At 54.6% G+C, this 12,500-nt stretch overlaps 5 protein-coding genes across 5 annotated transcripts in view; 2 read left to right on the forward strand and 3 right to left on the reverse strand.

The window, feature by feature from the left end:
• PTSG_08011 (uncharacterized protein) overlaps positions 1-3,195 on the reverse strand; it is a gene marked incomplete at its 3' end in the record, with an annotated part of 5,703 nt that extends 2,508 nt beyond the window's left edge. The window contains exons 1-9 of the mRNA XM_004990976.1: positions 2,949-3,195; positions 2,640-2,694; positions 2,334-2,442; positions 1,888-2,012; positions 1,658-1,725; positions 1,278-1,403; positions 858-1,026; positions 552-607; positions 111-234 (exon numbers count right to left, since the gene is read on the reverse strand). Coding sequence (XP_004991033.1) covers positions 111-234; positions 552-607; positions 858-1,026; positions 1,278-1,403; positions 1,658-1,725; positions 1,888-2,012; positions 2,334-2,442; positions 2,640-2,694; positions 2,949-3,122 — 1,006 coding nt within the window. The 5' untranslated portion in view covers positions 3,123-3,195. The remainder of the gene's footprint in view (positions 1-110; positions 235-551; positions 608-857; positions 1,027-1,277; positions 1,404-1,657; positions 1,726-1,887; positions 2,013-2,333; positions 2,443-2,639; positions 2,695-2,948) is intronic.
• Positions 3,196-3,463: 268 nt separating this feature from the next.
• On the forward strand, positions 3,464-4,565 carry PTSG_08012 (uncharacterized protein). Its single transcript, XM_004990977.1, has 2 exons — positions 3,464-3,497; positions 3,874-4,565. The coding sequence occupies exon 2, from the start codon at positions 3,956-3,958 to the stop codon at positions 4,496-4,498; it is 543 nt and encodes a 180-aa protein (XP_004991034.1). The 5' UTR covers positions 3,464-3,497; positions 3,874-3,955; the 3' UTR covers positions 4,499-4,565.
• Positions 4,566-5,285: 720 nt separating this feature from the next.
• On the reverse strand, positions 5,286-8,072 carry PTSG_08013 (integrin beta 4 binding protein). Its single transcript, XM_004990978.1, has 6 exons — positions 7,930-8,072; positions 7,470-7,623; positions 6,896-6,981; positions 6,375-6,661; positions 6,001-6,066; positions 5,286-5,738 (listed from the first exon to the last, which is right to left on the reverse strand). The coding sequence occupies exons 2-6, from the start codon at positions 7,574-7,576 to the stop codon at positions 5,571-5,573; spliced, it is 714 nt and encodes a 237-aa protein (XP_004991035.1). The 5' UTR covers positions 7,577-7,623; positions 7,930-8,072; the 3' UTR covers positions 5,286-5,570.
• A 915-nt stretch (positions 8,073-8,987) lies between these two features.
• On the reverse strand, positions 8,988-11,072 carry PTSG_08014 (uncharacterized protein; the record flags this gene model as incomplete). The annotated part of the gene is made up of 3 exons (XM_004990979.1): positions 8,988-9,413; positions 9,744-10,720; positions 10,922-11,072. 3 exons carry the CDS (start codon positions 11,070-11,072, stop codon positions 8,988-8,990), a joined length of 1,554 nt encoding a protein of 517 aa, XP_004991036.1.
• Positions 11,073-11,288: 216 nt separating this feature from the next.
• PTSG_08015 (alpha/beta hydrolase) overlaps positions 11,289-12,500 on the forward strand; it is a gene marked incomplete at its 3' end in the record, with an annotated part of 1,731 nt that continues 519 nt past the window's right edge. The window contains exons 1-2 of the mRNA XM_004990980.1: positions 11,289-11,550; positions 12,121-12,500. The exon at positions 12,121-12,500 is cut by the window's right edge and continues 519 nt beyond it. Of these exons, the coding sequence (XP_004991037.1) occupies positions 11,400-11,550; positions 12,121-12,500 (531 nt within the window). The 5' untranslated portion in view covers positions 11,289-11,399. The remainder of the gene's footprint in view (positions 11,551-12,120) is intronic.

Genomic DNA, 12,500 nt, shown 5'->3' on the forward strand with positions numbered 1-12,500 from the left:
ACCCACCCACCACCACCACACCACCACCCACCACACACACACACCACCCACCACACACACACACACACACACACACAACACCACGATGCAGCAAGCAGAATGGAACGCACGTGCGAGTGTCTTGAGTGCTGGACCGGAGAGAAATGCGGTGGAGCGCACACCGCCCTCATATGCGTTGTGCTTTCCGCCACGAAGGGGGTAGTTGGACGAGCCAATGGAGTCCTCTTGCTTGCCCTGGCAGTCGCAATACAAAGAAAAAAAAAAACAGGTTGACGTTGGGTTCGTGGTGGTCAAGGCGGTGATGGTGGTGGTGAGAAATCTGACACAAACACTTTCATAAAGTCATCACGATGGCACACACACACACACACACACACACACACACACACACACACACACACACACACACACACACACACACACACAAGCACACACATTCACACACACGCCAACGATGAATGGTAAGTGTACTACATACAAACAAGCACTACTGCCTCCTTGGAGAGAGAGAGAGAGTGTGTGTGTGTGTGTGTGTGACCGGGGCCCGCCACCTTGTTTGGTCCGGACTGGACGGTGATGGGCCCGCCGTTGTCCGCCGTGTACACGACTGCCATTTGCACGAGCCGAAGCGAGTGGTGAAGCGGTGGTGGTGATGGAGCCGTCGCAAATGCGGTGGTGGTGATGCAACAATGGACGCGATTGAGAATAGACCACATGTAGTGAGCAGAAGTGGGAGAGGGAGGACACACCGTATTGTGTCATTGTAACACAAGACACAACCGAGCAAGCAGGCAAATAACCAAACAACAAAGCAACCAACAAAACAAACAACAAAGCAACGCATTCGGCCAACTCACTGAGGAGATTGTCATACATGCCGTTGCGCTTGTACGCCTCAGTGATGTTTGCGAGGGCGGAGTCCACGGTGGTGAGCTTGGCTGCAAGCTTGCGCCGCACCTGATCGGGGACGGTCGTGTTGTACCTGTCCTTGTAGCACTGTGGGACCTCGCCAGGATTGTGGGTGTCCTGTGCAATGCAGGTTGCATGGGTTGGGGATGGTGTGGAGGAGTGGTGGAGCATTTCATGAGGGCGGGCGCGGTTGGTCATACGAGGTGTGACGATGAGGACGAACACACGTCATATCTCCCATGCCAAAACGGTTAAAGCACACACACACACATAGACAGACACACACATGCACATCCATACACACACATGCACATCCATACACACACACACACACACACACACTCACATACACACAACTTGCAACGGACCTGGGATGCAAAGTACAGGAAGAGCGGTTGGGAGGGGTCGTGGCCATCGACAATGTCGACAATGCGACCGGCAAAGAGGGTGGTGCTGTAGTGTTGCCAGTCCGTGCCAACAGCCTCAAACGCAGCCTGCAGGGGAGGAGGAAGGGCACCATGTCTTGCGTGAACCACAGCACGGCTGCATAAGCAGATTGCACACAGCTGCAAAGACGATCCTTGCACACGACAGAGCATACACTCACACACACACAGACACAGACACACAGACACACAGACACACACAGACACACACACACAGACACACACACACACACAGACACACACACACACACACACAGGGCACGGCGTGCAAGAGTGCAATGTTACAACAGCTAATGTCACACCTTTGAGCAGTCTGCGCCGCAGGATGGGCGGGCGTCGTCATGGAAGTCAAGAGACTTCACGTGTGCGCCTGTACCGACGCAAGGGCCGTGGGTGCAGACAACGTGCGTCAATCCAAAGCACAATGACATACGGCAACACACGACAATGAAATCTGCAGCCTCATTCGCCCACAGGTCACCACAGCCACAACACAACACAACACAACACTACACAACACACCTCCGCCCACCTGAGCTGTTCTTGAAGCCGAGGCCGTGGAAGAAGTAGTCTTCGGCACAAGAGTAAAATCCGTAGAAGGAATCGAATCCCCGGAACGTTGGCGTGAACTGCCACTCGGTGAACCCAAGATGCCATCTGGTCAATGTGGTGCCGTGGGCGGTGCGGGGTGTGAGCTGCAGCAATTATGAACGGCTGCTTTTTGTCGTGGACCATGCCAGCACACACAGTAACACAACCCCGACACACAATGCGTGCAGACATAAAGTGCATACGCACACGTATGTGTACGCATATCATGCTCACAACGCACCCAAACGTATGTACACATGCACATGCACACACACACAACACACACACACACACACAAACACAACGCACGCAGCGCACAGGCACACACACACGCACACATACACCACATCCACCTCCACCAGCCACCGCTTCGTGTTCACGACTCACTTGCCGACAGCGCGCGTCGTGTAGCCAGCAGACTTCATGTATTGTGGCAAGAGCGTCTCGTTGCTGTTGAGAGCCATGGCAGCGCCGCCGCAAAACGGAAACTGCAGACCTGCCATTTCGTGCGGGAAAGCACACGCCCAAAAAAAAAAAAAAAACAGGGGAGGGGTTGTTGAGGAAGCCCAGACAGGTGGGTGTGGTGTCACGCCTATGGTGGGTGTGGTCTCAAGCAGGTGCCACGCTTGCTTGGTTGTGGCTGCCTGCGGCAAAACTGGGATCACATGTTCATCGTGAGCAGACGGCACTGACCGTAGCGGTGCGGGTATCGACCGGTCATGAGCGCCGCGCGCGTTGGACTGCACACCTGCGAAACAAGTGGTAGCATGAAGAAGAACGTGGGGTGTAGTGTTTGCATGCATGTGTTGCTGAGCGCGTTTCACGAAACCAACAGGCGAAGACGCGGTTCAGTTGACTAATGTAAAGTTAACAACAAAGACCACAACAGCTGAATTAACTCGCAGCACCACACGCACACACGCACACATACACACGCACACATACACACGCACATACACAAACACAGACACAAACTCAGACACATATACACAAACACACAACCTTTTGCACGTAGTGTTGGTTGAGGGCGATGCCTTCGGATCGGAGGGTGTCGATGGTCGGTGTCTTCACGCGCGTGCCAGCAAAGCCGCAGTCATTCCAACCATGATCGTCCACGACCACAAACAGAATGTGTGGGCGATGCGCTGACACCTGTTGCTGCATGTCTTTTCCCATCGTGTCGGATCGTGATCCTCGCTCAAGCGCCCATGCGCTGTCCAATGATCCCACCAAAACCGCCAACAGCACCGCCAAGGCGATGGCTGCAACCGTCGTCCAACAGCCACCTCCGCGGCGGCCAGCTCTCACACTCAACTCTCCCATCATCCCTTCTTCTTGACGGTGGATGGACTCTTTGCTTGCTGACTGTTGATGTGTGACAGCGATGTGACAGTGACCAACACACAAACAAAACGGAAATTGAGCCGTCGTTGTCCTTCTTGTCTCGTTGCCCTTGTTGTCTTCTTGCTGTGGCTTCCCCTGCTGCTGCGTAAACATGAAAGACATTCACAAAATTTCCCAAACCCACGTGTTTGCGAGAGAACAACCAAGGTGCGCGATCTGCAGATGGGTTGTGTGTGTGTCTGTGTGTGTATGTGTGAGTGAGTGTGTGTCTGTGTGTGTGTGTGTGTGTGTGTGTGTGTGTGTGTGTGTGTGTGTGTGTGTGTGTGTGTGTGTGTGTGTGTGTGTGGGCTGGTGTGTGTGCGTGTGCGTCTGTCTCTCTGTCTGTGTGTGTTTGCTTCCACTCGTCTTCCCTCCCATCTCCTCTTTATGCACACTCCTCACTCTCTCACTCACTCACACACACATTCACACTCACACTCACACACACGCACACACACTCATTCACACTCACACACACACTCTCTCTGTGCCCTTACGCTTTGCAAACAACCCTTGCCTCTCTATCCTCCTTAAATTAAAATAGATTCGCCTGCCTCCACCCCCACTGAGTGGTTTCCTTCCAATCCCCGCTCCCACCACCACCACCACCACCTCCAACTGCCACGATGCGCCCATTGACCGAGGACGAGACGACCGTCTTCTTTGAGAAGCTGGCCCGGTACATTGGGCCCAACATCCGCCTGCTGCTGGACCGACCAGACGGCCCGTACTGCTTCCGCCTGCACAAGGACAGGGTGTACTATGTGAGCGAGGCGATTATGCGCCTGGCCACCAACTGCGCACGCGACAACCTCATGGGCCTGGGCACGTGCTTTGGCCGCTTTAACCGCAGCCGCAAGTTCCGCATGCACGTGACCGCGCTGCCGTACCTCTCCGCCTATGCCGTGTACAAGGTGTGGGTCAAGCCCGCCGCAGAACAGTCGTTCCTGTACGGCAACCACGTGCTGAAGAACGGCCTCGCGCGCATGACAGAGAACACGCCCCAGTACCAGGGCGTGGTGGTGTACAACATGAATGACCTGCCGCTTGGGTTTGGCGCCACCGCAAAGAGCACACAGGAGTGCAGAACCATGGACCCCACAGGGATTGTCGTCTTTCGACAGGCCGATGTTGGCGAATACCTCCGTGACGAAGACATTCTCTCATAACCGTGCCATGTTCATGTGTTGTGTGTGTGTGTTGTGTGTGTGTGTGTGTGTGTGTGTGTGTGTGTGTTGTGTGTGTGATTGTTCGCCTGTGCGTGATTGCTTGTCTGCGTCTGTGCGTGATTGTTCATCCATGCATGACTGTTCGTCTGTGCGTGTGTGCGAGTGTCCGTGCGCATGCACATGTGTACTTGCGTACGCTGCTTGTTCGTTTGTGCGTGTGTGCGAGGCAGTCGCTAGCGCAAAGGTCTTCGATTGTGATGTGCGTCCGTTTCTCGTGTTGGAGCATCCCTCCCCCTCCCCTCCTCAACTGGGCTGCTGTTGCATCTCGCATACGCCCGCTCCCCAACGCCCCCCCCCACCACCACACACCGGCACGCACGCTCAATGGCACAATGTCTTTCCTCCTCCTCCTCCTCCTCCTCCTCCTCCTCCTCCTCCTCCTCCTCCTCCTCCTCCTCCTCCTCCTCCTCCTCCTCCTCCTCCTCCTCCTCCTCCTTCTTCTCGATTATCGATTCACGTTCGCTCTTTGTGATGTCGCCCTTGCTTGTTAACGCGACCAGCGAGCTACCACAAACATGCATATGACGTTGCTCTGCTTTCGTGCTTCCATCGCTGTGTACTGTACTTGCTTCGTCTTGGTCTTGGTCTTGTTCGCCTTTTGCGTGGTTTGCGGTGTTTCTGTTGCGTTGGAAGCGGGGCGTCTCCACCTCTTGTTGTAGTTGATGTTGTACATATGTATGTGCGCCCCCATATAAAACCACCTCCTTTTACAACAGTTGCTGATGAGTTGCGGGAGCCACGTTTTACTCCGCCGCACATGGCTTGACGCCTGGCACAACAACAGCAACAAGGCAGGGGAAATGACACCAACAAGAGAGCAAACACGAATAGCAACAGAGAGCACACACAAAGCACGCGCACACACACGCACACAGAAAGCACACACAAAGCACACACACACAACACATCACATCACACCACACACACACACACACACAAAACACATCACATCACACCACACAAAACACACGCAGCACAACACAACCCAGCCGGCGCTGGCCAAAGTCGTGGGCTAGAGAAACTCTGCTGGGAGGAACGACTGCTGCTGCTCCTGGAAGCCAAAGATCTGATCAATGACAGCAAGTTCTGTGCTCGTTGTGTCCATGCCGCACACGGCAACCCAGTCGTTGACCACCATCCCCGCGCCAATCACATCGCTGCCGCGGTTCACAGTGCCGGCCTGCACAGCACAGTAGACGTTGCATGGGATGTGAAGGGGTGGATAGTACATGAGTGTGAGGGGAGTGAATAGTTGTGTAGGTTGAAGGAAAGGTGCTGGTGTGTGTGTGTGTGTGTGTGCGCGCGTGTGCGTGTGTGTGTGTAAACGGGACATGGGTTGTGGTAATCCAACTACAAGAGCCGCAAACCCAAGCAAACAAACAAACAAACACACAAACAAAACAATCAAACGAACATTCAAGCAATCGATCAAACACACGCACCACGAGTGGGATTTGGAGAAGGGATGAGAGCTCGTCCTGGTCTGTGACGCTCGTGCCAGGGTGGATCTAACGCGTACACAGCGGTTGTGCACACACACACACACACACACACACACACACACACATACACACGCACGCACGCGCAAGGAGGCCGCAACGGTGGCGTACATACAACGACATGTGAGAACACGAAGGGGGTGCACACATAAGGGGCCATGCGTTCTGGTCGCATACTTTGTCGACACAAAACGCACGTGCACGTGCAATTGCAAACCACTCAAGCACACACACGCACGCATGCACGCACACACACACGCACGCATGCACGCACACACACACAACCAAATACACACACATGCCGCAAACAAACGTACCAGGCCACCGCGGTTGCTGAGGGCGCAGTAGGAGCCAACAAGGACGTTGTCTGCGATGGTTTGCCTGAACACCTCCACGTTGAGTGTGTCCATGATAATCTCCTCCGTCTCTCTGTCCAGATCAGGGTGCACGAGGGCCACGTAGTCGTTGCACGCAATGACGTTGCCCAGTGCAGATAACCGCTCCTCCACGCGCACCACCTTCACTGCATCTGGCAGCGCATTGCGGATGTGCTGCAGCTCTTGGTCTGTGGTTGAGTTGGGCACGATAAGCCCGTGGCGGTTTCCTGTGCACGCGTTCACAGAGTTGGCAACCAAGAAGCATAGAACAAGGCGTGGAGATAAGCAGCCAGTGAGCAGCGGGCACAAAACGGACCATATATCGCGCAGACGACCAAACAAACACCACGACAACAATCAATGCACAGGACTGTTTGAGGGTTTTGTGCACAATGCAGGTTGTGCGGGCTAGATTGACATTGACATTTCTCTTGTAGGGGCGGGAGGGGGGTTGCCCGTACCTGCTGTGAGACGGCCGATGATGCTTGTTCCGGCGATGCTGCAGTGGACCACGGGAATGACCTCACCGACTTCACTCTCAAATACACTGCATGTCGATGATTGGCACAAACGCATGAGCACACGTGAGCATGATGATGGAAAGGGACTTGGAACAACACCACACTGTGTCTATGTGTGTGTGTGTGCGTGCGTGCATGTGTGTGTGTGTGCGTGCGTGCATGTGTGTGTGTGCGTGTGTGCGTCTGTGTGGATTTCTGTCTGTGTGGATTTCTGTGCGTGTGTTGTGTGCGTGTGTGTGGATTTCTGTGCGTGTGTGTATGTGCGTGTGTGTGTATGTGCGTGTGTGTATGTGTGTGTGTGTGTATGTGCGTGTGTATGTGTGTGTGTGTGTGTGACGCCCTCCCCCTCCATCTCTCTCTGTCTCTCTCGGAGAGGGTCACCTGTCGCACACATTGCCCAACGCAAACCAAACGACGACAACACACGCGCGTCAATCACATCAAACGCAGCCGTCACCTTGCCGCAGCAAACCCTCATCACGACACACCACGGCACATCACATCACAAACACACCTGTGAAAGTTCTCTGATGCGCCAAGCGCGGTGAGGCAATAGCTGTTGGTAAGGGTGGCAAAGACGCCAACGTCGTTGCTTCCTTCGTACTGGGCGCGGACGGCCATGGCTAGCAAGTATGCGCAAACTACAGGAGAAGAAGCGAAAAGTACACCTAGAGGCAAGGGAAAACGCGCACGCACACAGACGAGCGGAGTGAACGGGTGTGGGATCTCAAGGAGAATGGAAGAGATCAAGGGTGAGGAAGAAAGAACGGTGAGAGCTGATGAACTGGTGAAATAAAACAAAAAGATCAACTCCTGTCTGTGTGTGTGTGTGCTCTTTCGCTACGTGTTTTTCTATGACTTGTGATCTACGAATCACTCTCAAGCTACACTCGTGAAATGAGGTGCAACTGTGGCTCAACAAGCACGCGCTCAGGAAAAGGGGTTCGCTCTGTTACAGTCAAGCATCAACTTACAAGCTCGGGGGGTTGATCGCTGGCTGTGGATTGGCTGGCTGTGGATTGTGCGTCGTCTTGCTCGTTCTGTTGCTTCTGCTGAATGTTACGCGCTCACGTGTTAACACTGCTGGCGATTCACGAATGCCAACCATCAATTTTCGTGCCATCAAATAAACCCAAGCTCAAGGTTGGCTTATGCGCATTTGCCACCTGCCAAGAAGGACACAAAACCCCTCGGCCTTCAAGCCTCCTCCCTTTGCGTGGAATGTTCCAGTGCTTGTTCCTTGTCCGTTCACACACCGTCTCAAGAACTTCATGACTCGGTGACTTGCTTCCCATCTCGTGGCTCCTTCCCTCCTTGTTACAACACAAGTCACGCACACACCCACGAGTACACGCAAGTTGCACTGACACGCTCGCTGAGCAAAAACAATTGTTCGTGTGTTGTGTTGTGGTGACATGACGTGATCAGAACAACACGCACGTGTCGTCCAGCGTCTGCGATGACTAGAAGGCATTCACGTACATCCTGGCTTCCTTTTTTCACTCATTGCGTTGGTGTGTTGGCCCTGAAGAACGAACATAAAAAATGAACAAGGAAAGACAAAGACAAAGAGAGAGACAGAGACAGAGAGAGAGACAGAGAGAGAGAGACAGAGAGACGTGCACGCACACACACACACACACACAGTGTCTGTCTGTTTCCCTCCCCGCCCTCACACACACTCACGCACACACTCCAAGCTCGGTCAAGGTACACCTTTTATATTGCACACATGGCACAACTGTGCGGTTGACAAACGACGATGAAACGAGCGCCCGCTCACAACGTACCATGTCATGAAACGCACAAGCATCAGCAAGAATGTCAAAGGAGTGGAATGGCGCATGCTGCTGTTCGCAACACGAACCTACAAAGACAAGCACCCACACGACCTCACTTTCTCCCGCGCAACCGCACACCGCGCAATCGCACACCGCACACCCTCACTCAATCACACACACGCGCGCTCTCTCCCTCGTTCTCTCCTCTTCTGATCGATCCACAGCACGCCAGAAGGGTTGGTAAGTCTAGCCTATTCCATGGGCACCTGTGTCACCGGCATGGTGAAGGAAGCAGCATCGGCAAGAGGTGGTCTTGTTGTTGTTCTTGTTGTTCTTGTTGCCAGAGCAGCTGCCGTTGTTGCTGCTACCGCTGTAGTTGCTCGGCCTGTTGCTGTTGCTGTTGCTGTTGTTGCTGTCGCTGAGGTTGGGAGTTGAGGGAAGCCCATACCTCTGGGCAGACCAGGCATCCCGGTTGGGAGGGCGGCGTAGGATGTCGTGTTGGGGAAGCGAGACACTGCAGCTGTCGTCAGGCCCATTGCAGAACGGCGTTCCATCAGCCCCTTGGTTTGCTGCATCTGCAGCGCAAGCTGCTGCTGCGGTGTCAAGGCCGGCAGCGTGGCGCCGCCAAACATCATGGCTCCAGGCAACCATCCGCGCCCGTACACATAATGCGGTTGCTGTTGTTGTTGTTGTTGTTGTTGTTGTTGTTGTTGTTGTTGTTGTTGTTGTTGTTGTTGTTGTTGTTGTTGTTGTTGTTGTTGTTGTTGCGGCTGTGTCTTGGCGTTCAAGCAGTTGCCACTTTCATCCCCACCACTCTGTACATGCTGCTGAGTTTGCGAGGCTTGCAGCAGCTGCTGTTGTCGCACATGGCTAAATAGGGCCTGATTGTACAAAGGGCTGTGCGTGTGTTGAGGCCATGTCAGAAGAGGAGCAGCCAAAGCCATGCCACCCTGGTCTTGATGCTGCTGTTGCTGCTGTTGTTGAATCCAAAGAAGTTGCTGCAGGACATGCTGGCGAAGGAGCAGCTGCTTGTGCAGAAATTCGCGCTGCTGTGCCTGTAGCAAGGTGGTGGCCGCAGACTCCGATGCACTCGACGCACCCGTCTTCGTGTCTGCGTGGTGATGGTCCTTGGTGTTCGCTGCTGGTGTGCTGCCTGCAGCTGTTGTGTCTGTGTTGATGGTGTGCGGACCCTCGACTGCAGGCGACGGGCGCTGCCGACGGCGGTGGGCGGGACCACCGGCATTTCCTGCGCCGGCCCGCGCTGGTCTGCGAGATGCCTGAGATGCAGCTGCCTTGGTTTTTCCCAACGTCTTCTTTCTCGTCTGGCGCATGCGTTGCGGGCTCCTCGATACAGTGGACGAACAGGCAGGGGAAGTGGGGACGGCCTGGCCTATGGTTGACGATCCGGACGCGCTCATTGGCGACAGCGACCGCTGCTGCTGAGTAATCTGCTCAGCGTCCGTGGCGCTGCTGGCGCTGCTGGCACTGCTGCTGATGGGGGATTTGGGTACTTGAACAACAGAAGCGTTGGACAGCTCTTGTGCGTTCCTGATACAGCTTGTTGCACCGCTTGCTGCATGCACAGCGGCCACTGCCAGCTGTTTCCTCTCTTGTGGGCGTTGTCCAGACCGCCGTTGCTGCCGTTGCTGCTGCTGCTGTTGTTGTGAAAGCTTCGCAAGCCTCGCGGTTAGCCAAGCTCGCCTCGTGGATGCCGGGCTGTACTCCTGAAGCACCTTTTCCAGCAGCGATGCCCGTTTCATGCTCAGCTTCTTCGTCTCGGATTGCAGGCGTGCCAGCCGCAGTGCGAGCAGGTGGGACGCAGACTCAAGCTGTTGCAGACGTTCCTTGGCCATTCGTCGGTGTTTTCTGGCTGCAAGGCGGTTGATGCGGCGCGCGTGCTCTGCGGATGTTGGTGACATTTGTCGCACACTGCGTCGCTTGCCCTGGTGCAGCTGCGTGCCAAAGTCAGCGTCCTCTTCGTCTCCTGGCACCAACAATACAGACCGTTGTTGTTGTTGTTGTTGTTGTTGTTGTTGTTGTTGTTGTTGTTGTTGTTGTTGTTGTTGTTGTTGTTGTTGTTGTTGTTGTTGTTGTTGTTGCTGTTGCATATTCCAGTTGCCGTTTTTGTCGCTCACATCGTCGTCATCGTAGTGGTCGTCGTTGTCACTTCTGCTGCTGGTCCGACTCCTGCGTCCGCTGTCGGTGCCAGCGCCGGTGGTGGCCTCGGCGCCCCCTGCACGCTGTCCAGCGTCGTCGTTGAGGAGGTGGAGCTTGGACTTGCCACCTTCAGCGTCCTCATCTCCGAGTAGGTCGACGGCCCTCACGAGCAAGTCCATTCCGTACGCCCTCGTCACACAGCGAAAATAGGTACAAAAGGATGTTGGGGAAAATGATGATTGCAGAGCGAGAGAGACACACGAGTTGCATGCAAGCTTCGTGACGCTGGCGGGTGAATAAAGGCAGAGCTTCCTGAAACGCAGCGTCACAACCCACGCAAGAATGTTGCAATCAGTGAGCACGAAGGGTGTGACATGACATGACATTCTGGATGACGATGACGTATGAAGACACATGACGTGTTTGTCGTGAATTAAAAGCTGGTTTTGTCCTGGTCGTTGTTTCTTCTGATCGCCAACCAAACCAACCAAACCAACCAAACCGCGATGAACGCGTCCTCGCTGTGGTGTCGGCTGTTGCCGTCCTTGTCGAGTGTTGTGCAGCAAGCACAGCAGTGTGTCGGCCGCAGTGGCGCTGCTGGCAGTCGCCTAGCACCACTGGTGGTGTCAACTTCGAGGCTCAGCAGCTCCAGTAGTGGTGAGTGCTTTCGCACAGAGTAAGCTGCGACATGCGTGAATGTCGTTGGTGGATGTGTGTGTGTGTGTGTGTGTGTGCCGTTGTTGTTGCGGCAATCATTCCTTCCAGCACACCAAGCACAACACCCACATCACCCCGTTTCAAGCGCTTGGGTTGAACATCTTTCGCGTCCAGCACTGCATGTGCGCACCTTGTGTAGCTGTGAGTAGTGATGTGTCGTGTCGGCACCACCCAACACAGTGGCACTCGCCAAATCAAACAAACACACGGTCCCAACGACGCACGTGTCATCATCATCATCATCATCATCATCATCATCATCATCATCATCATCATCATCATCATCATCATCATCATCATCATCATCATCATCATCATCATCATCATCATCATCATCATCATCATCATCATCATCATCATCATCATCATCATCATCATCATCATCATCATCATCATCATCACCGCCACCACAGCAGCGTCACAACAAGTGCAAACGCACCGCTTCATTCCTTGCCACCCTAACAACACTGCTGACGTGCCCTTGCATTGCCTGCCACTGTACCATTGCAGAACCCAAGAACAACAATGGCGACGTCCTGACACTGGCGCACAGCGTCGTGCAGCCATCCAGTGGCAGTGCCTGGGCCACGAAGCAAACCGAGCCTGTCTCCAAAGACGCATCCTCCTCCGCGCCCATCGTGTTTCTGCACGGGCTGTTTGGATCGCAGCTCAACTTCCGCACGATTGGCCGCATGGTCGCCGACCACACTCACCGGCCCGTCGTTCTGCTGGACCTGCGCAACCACGGCCGCAGCCCGCACGCGCCCACCATGTCGTACGAGCAGATGGCTGGCGACGTGGCGCACACGCTGCGCGAGGGCCTCGGCGTCTCCCGCGCATCCCTCGTTGGGCACTCCATGGGCGGCAAGACGGCGATGATGACGGCGCTG

This window comes from Salpingoeca rosetta, assembly GCF_000188695.1.
Source record: "Salpingoeca rosetta unplaced genomic scaffold supercont1.21, whole genome shotgun sequence".
Lineage (NCBI taxonomy): Eukaryota > Choanoflagellata > Craspedida > Salpingoecidae > Salpingoeca > Salpingoeca rosetta.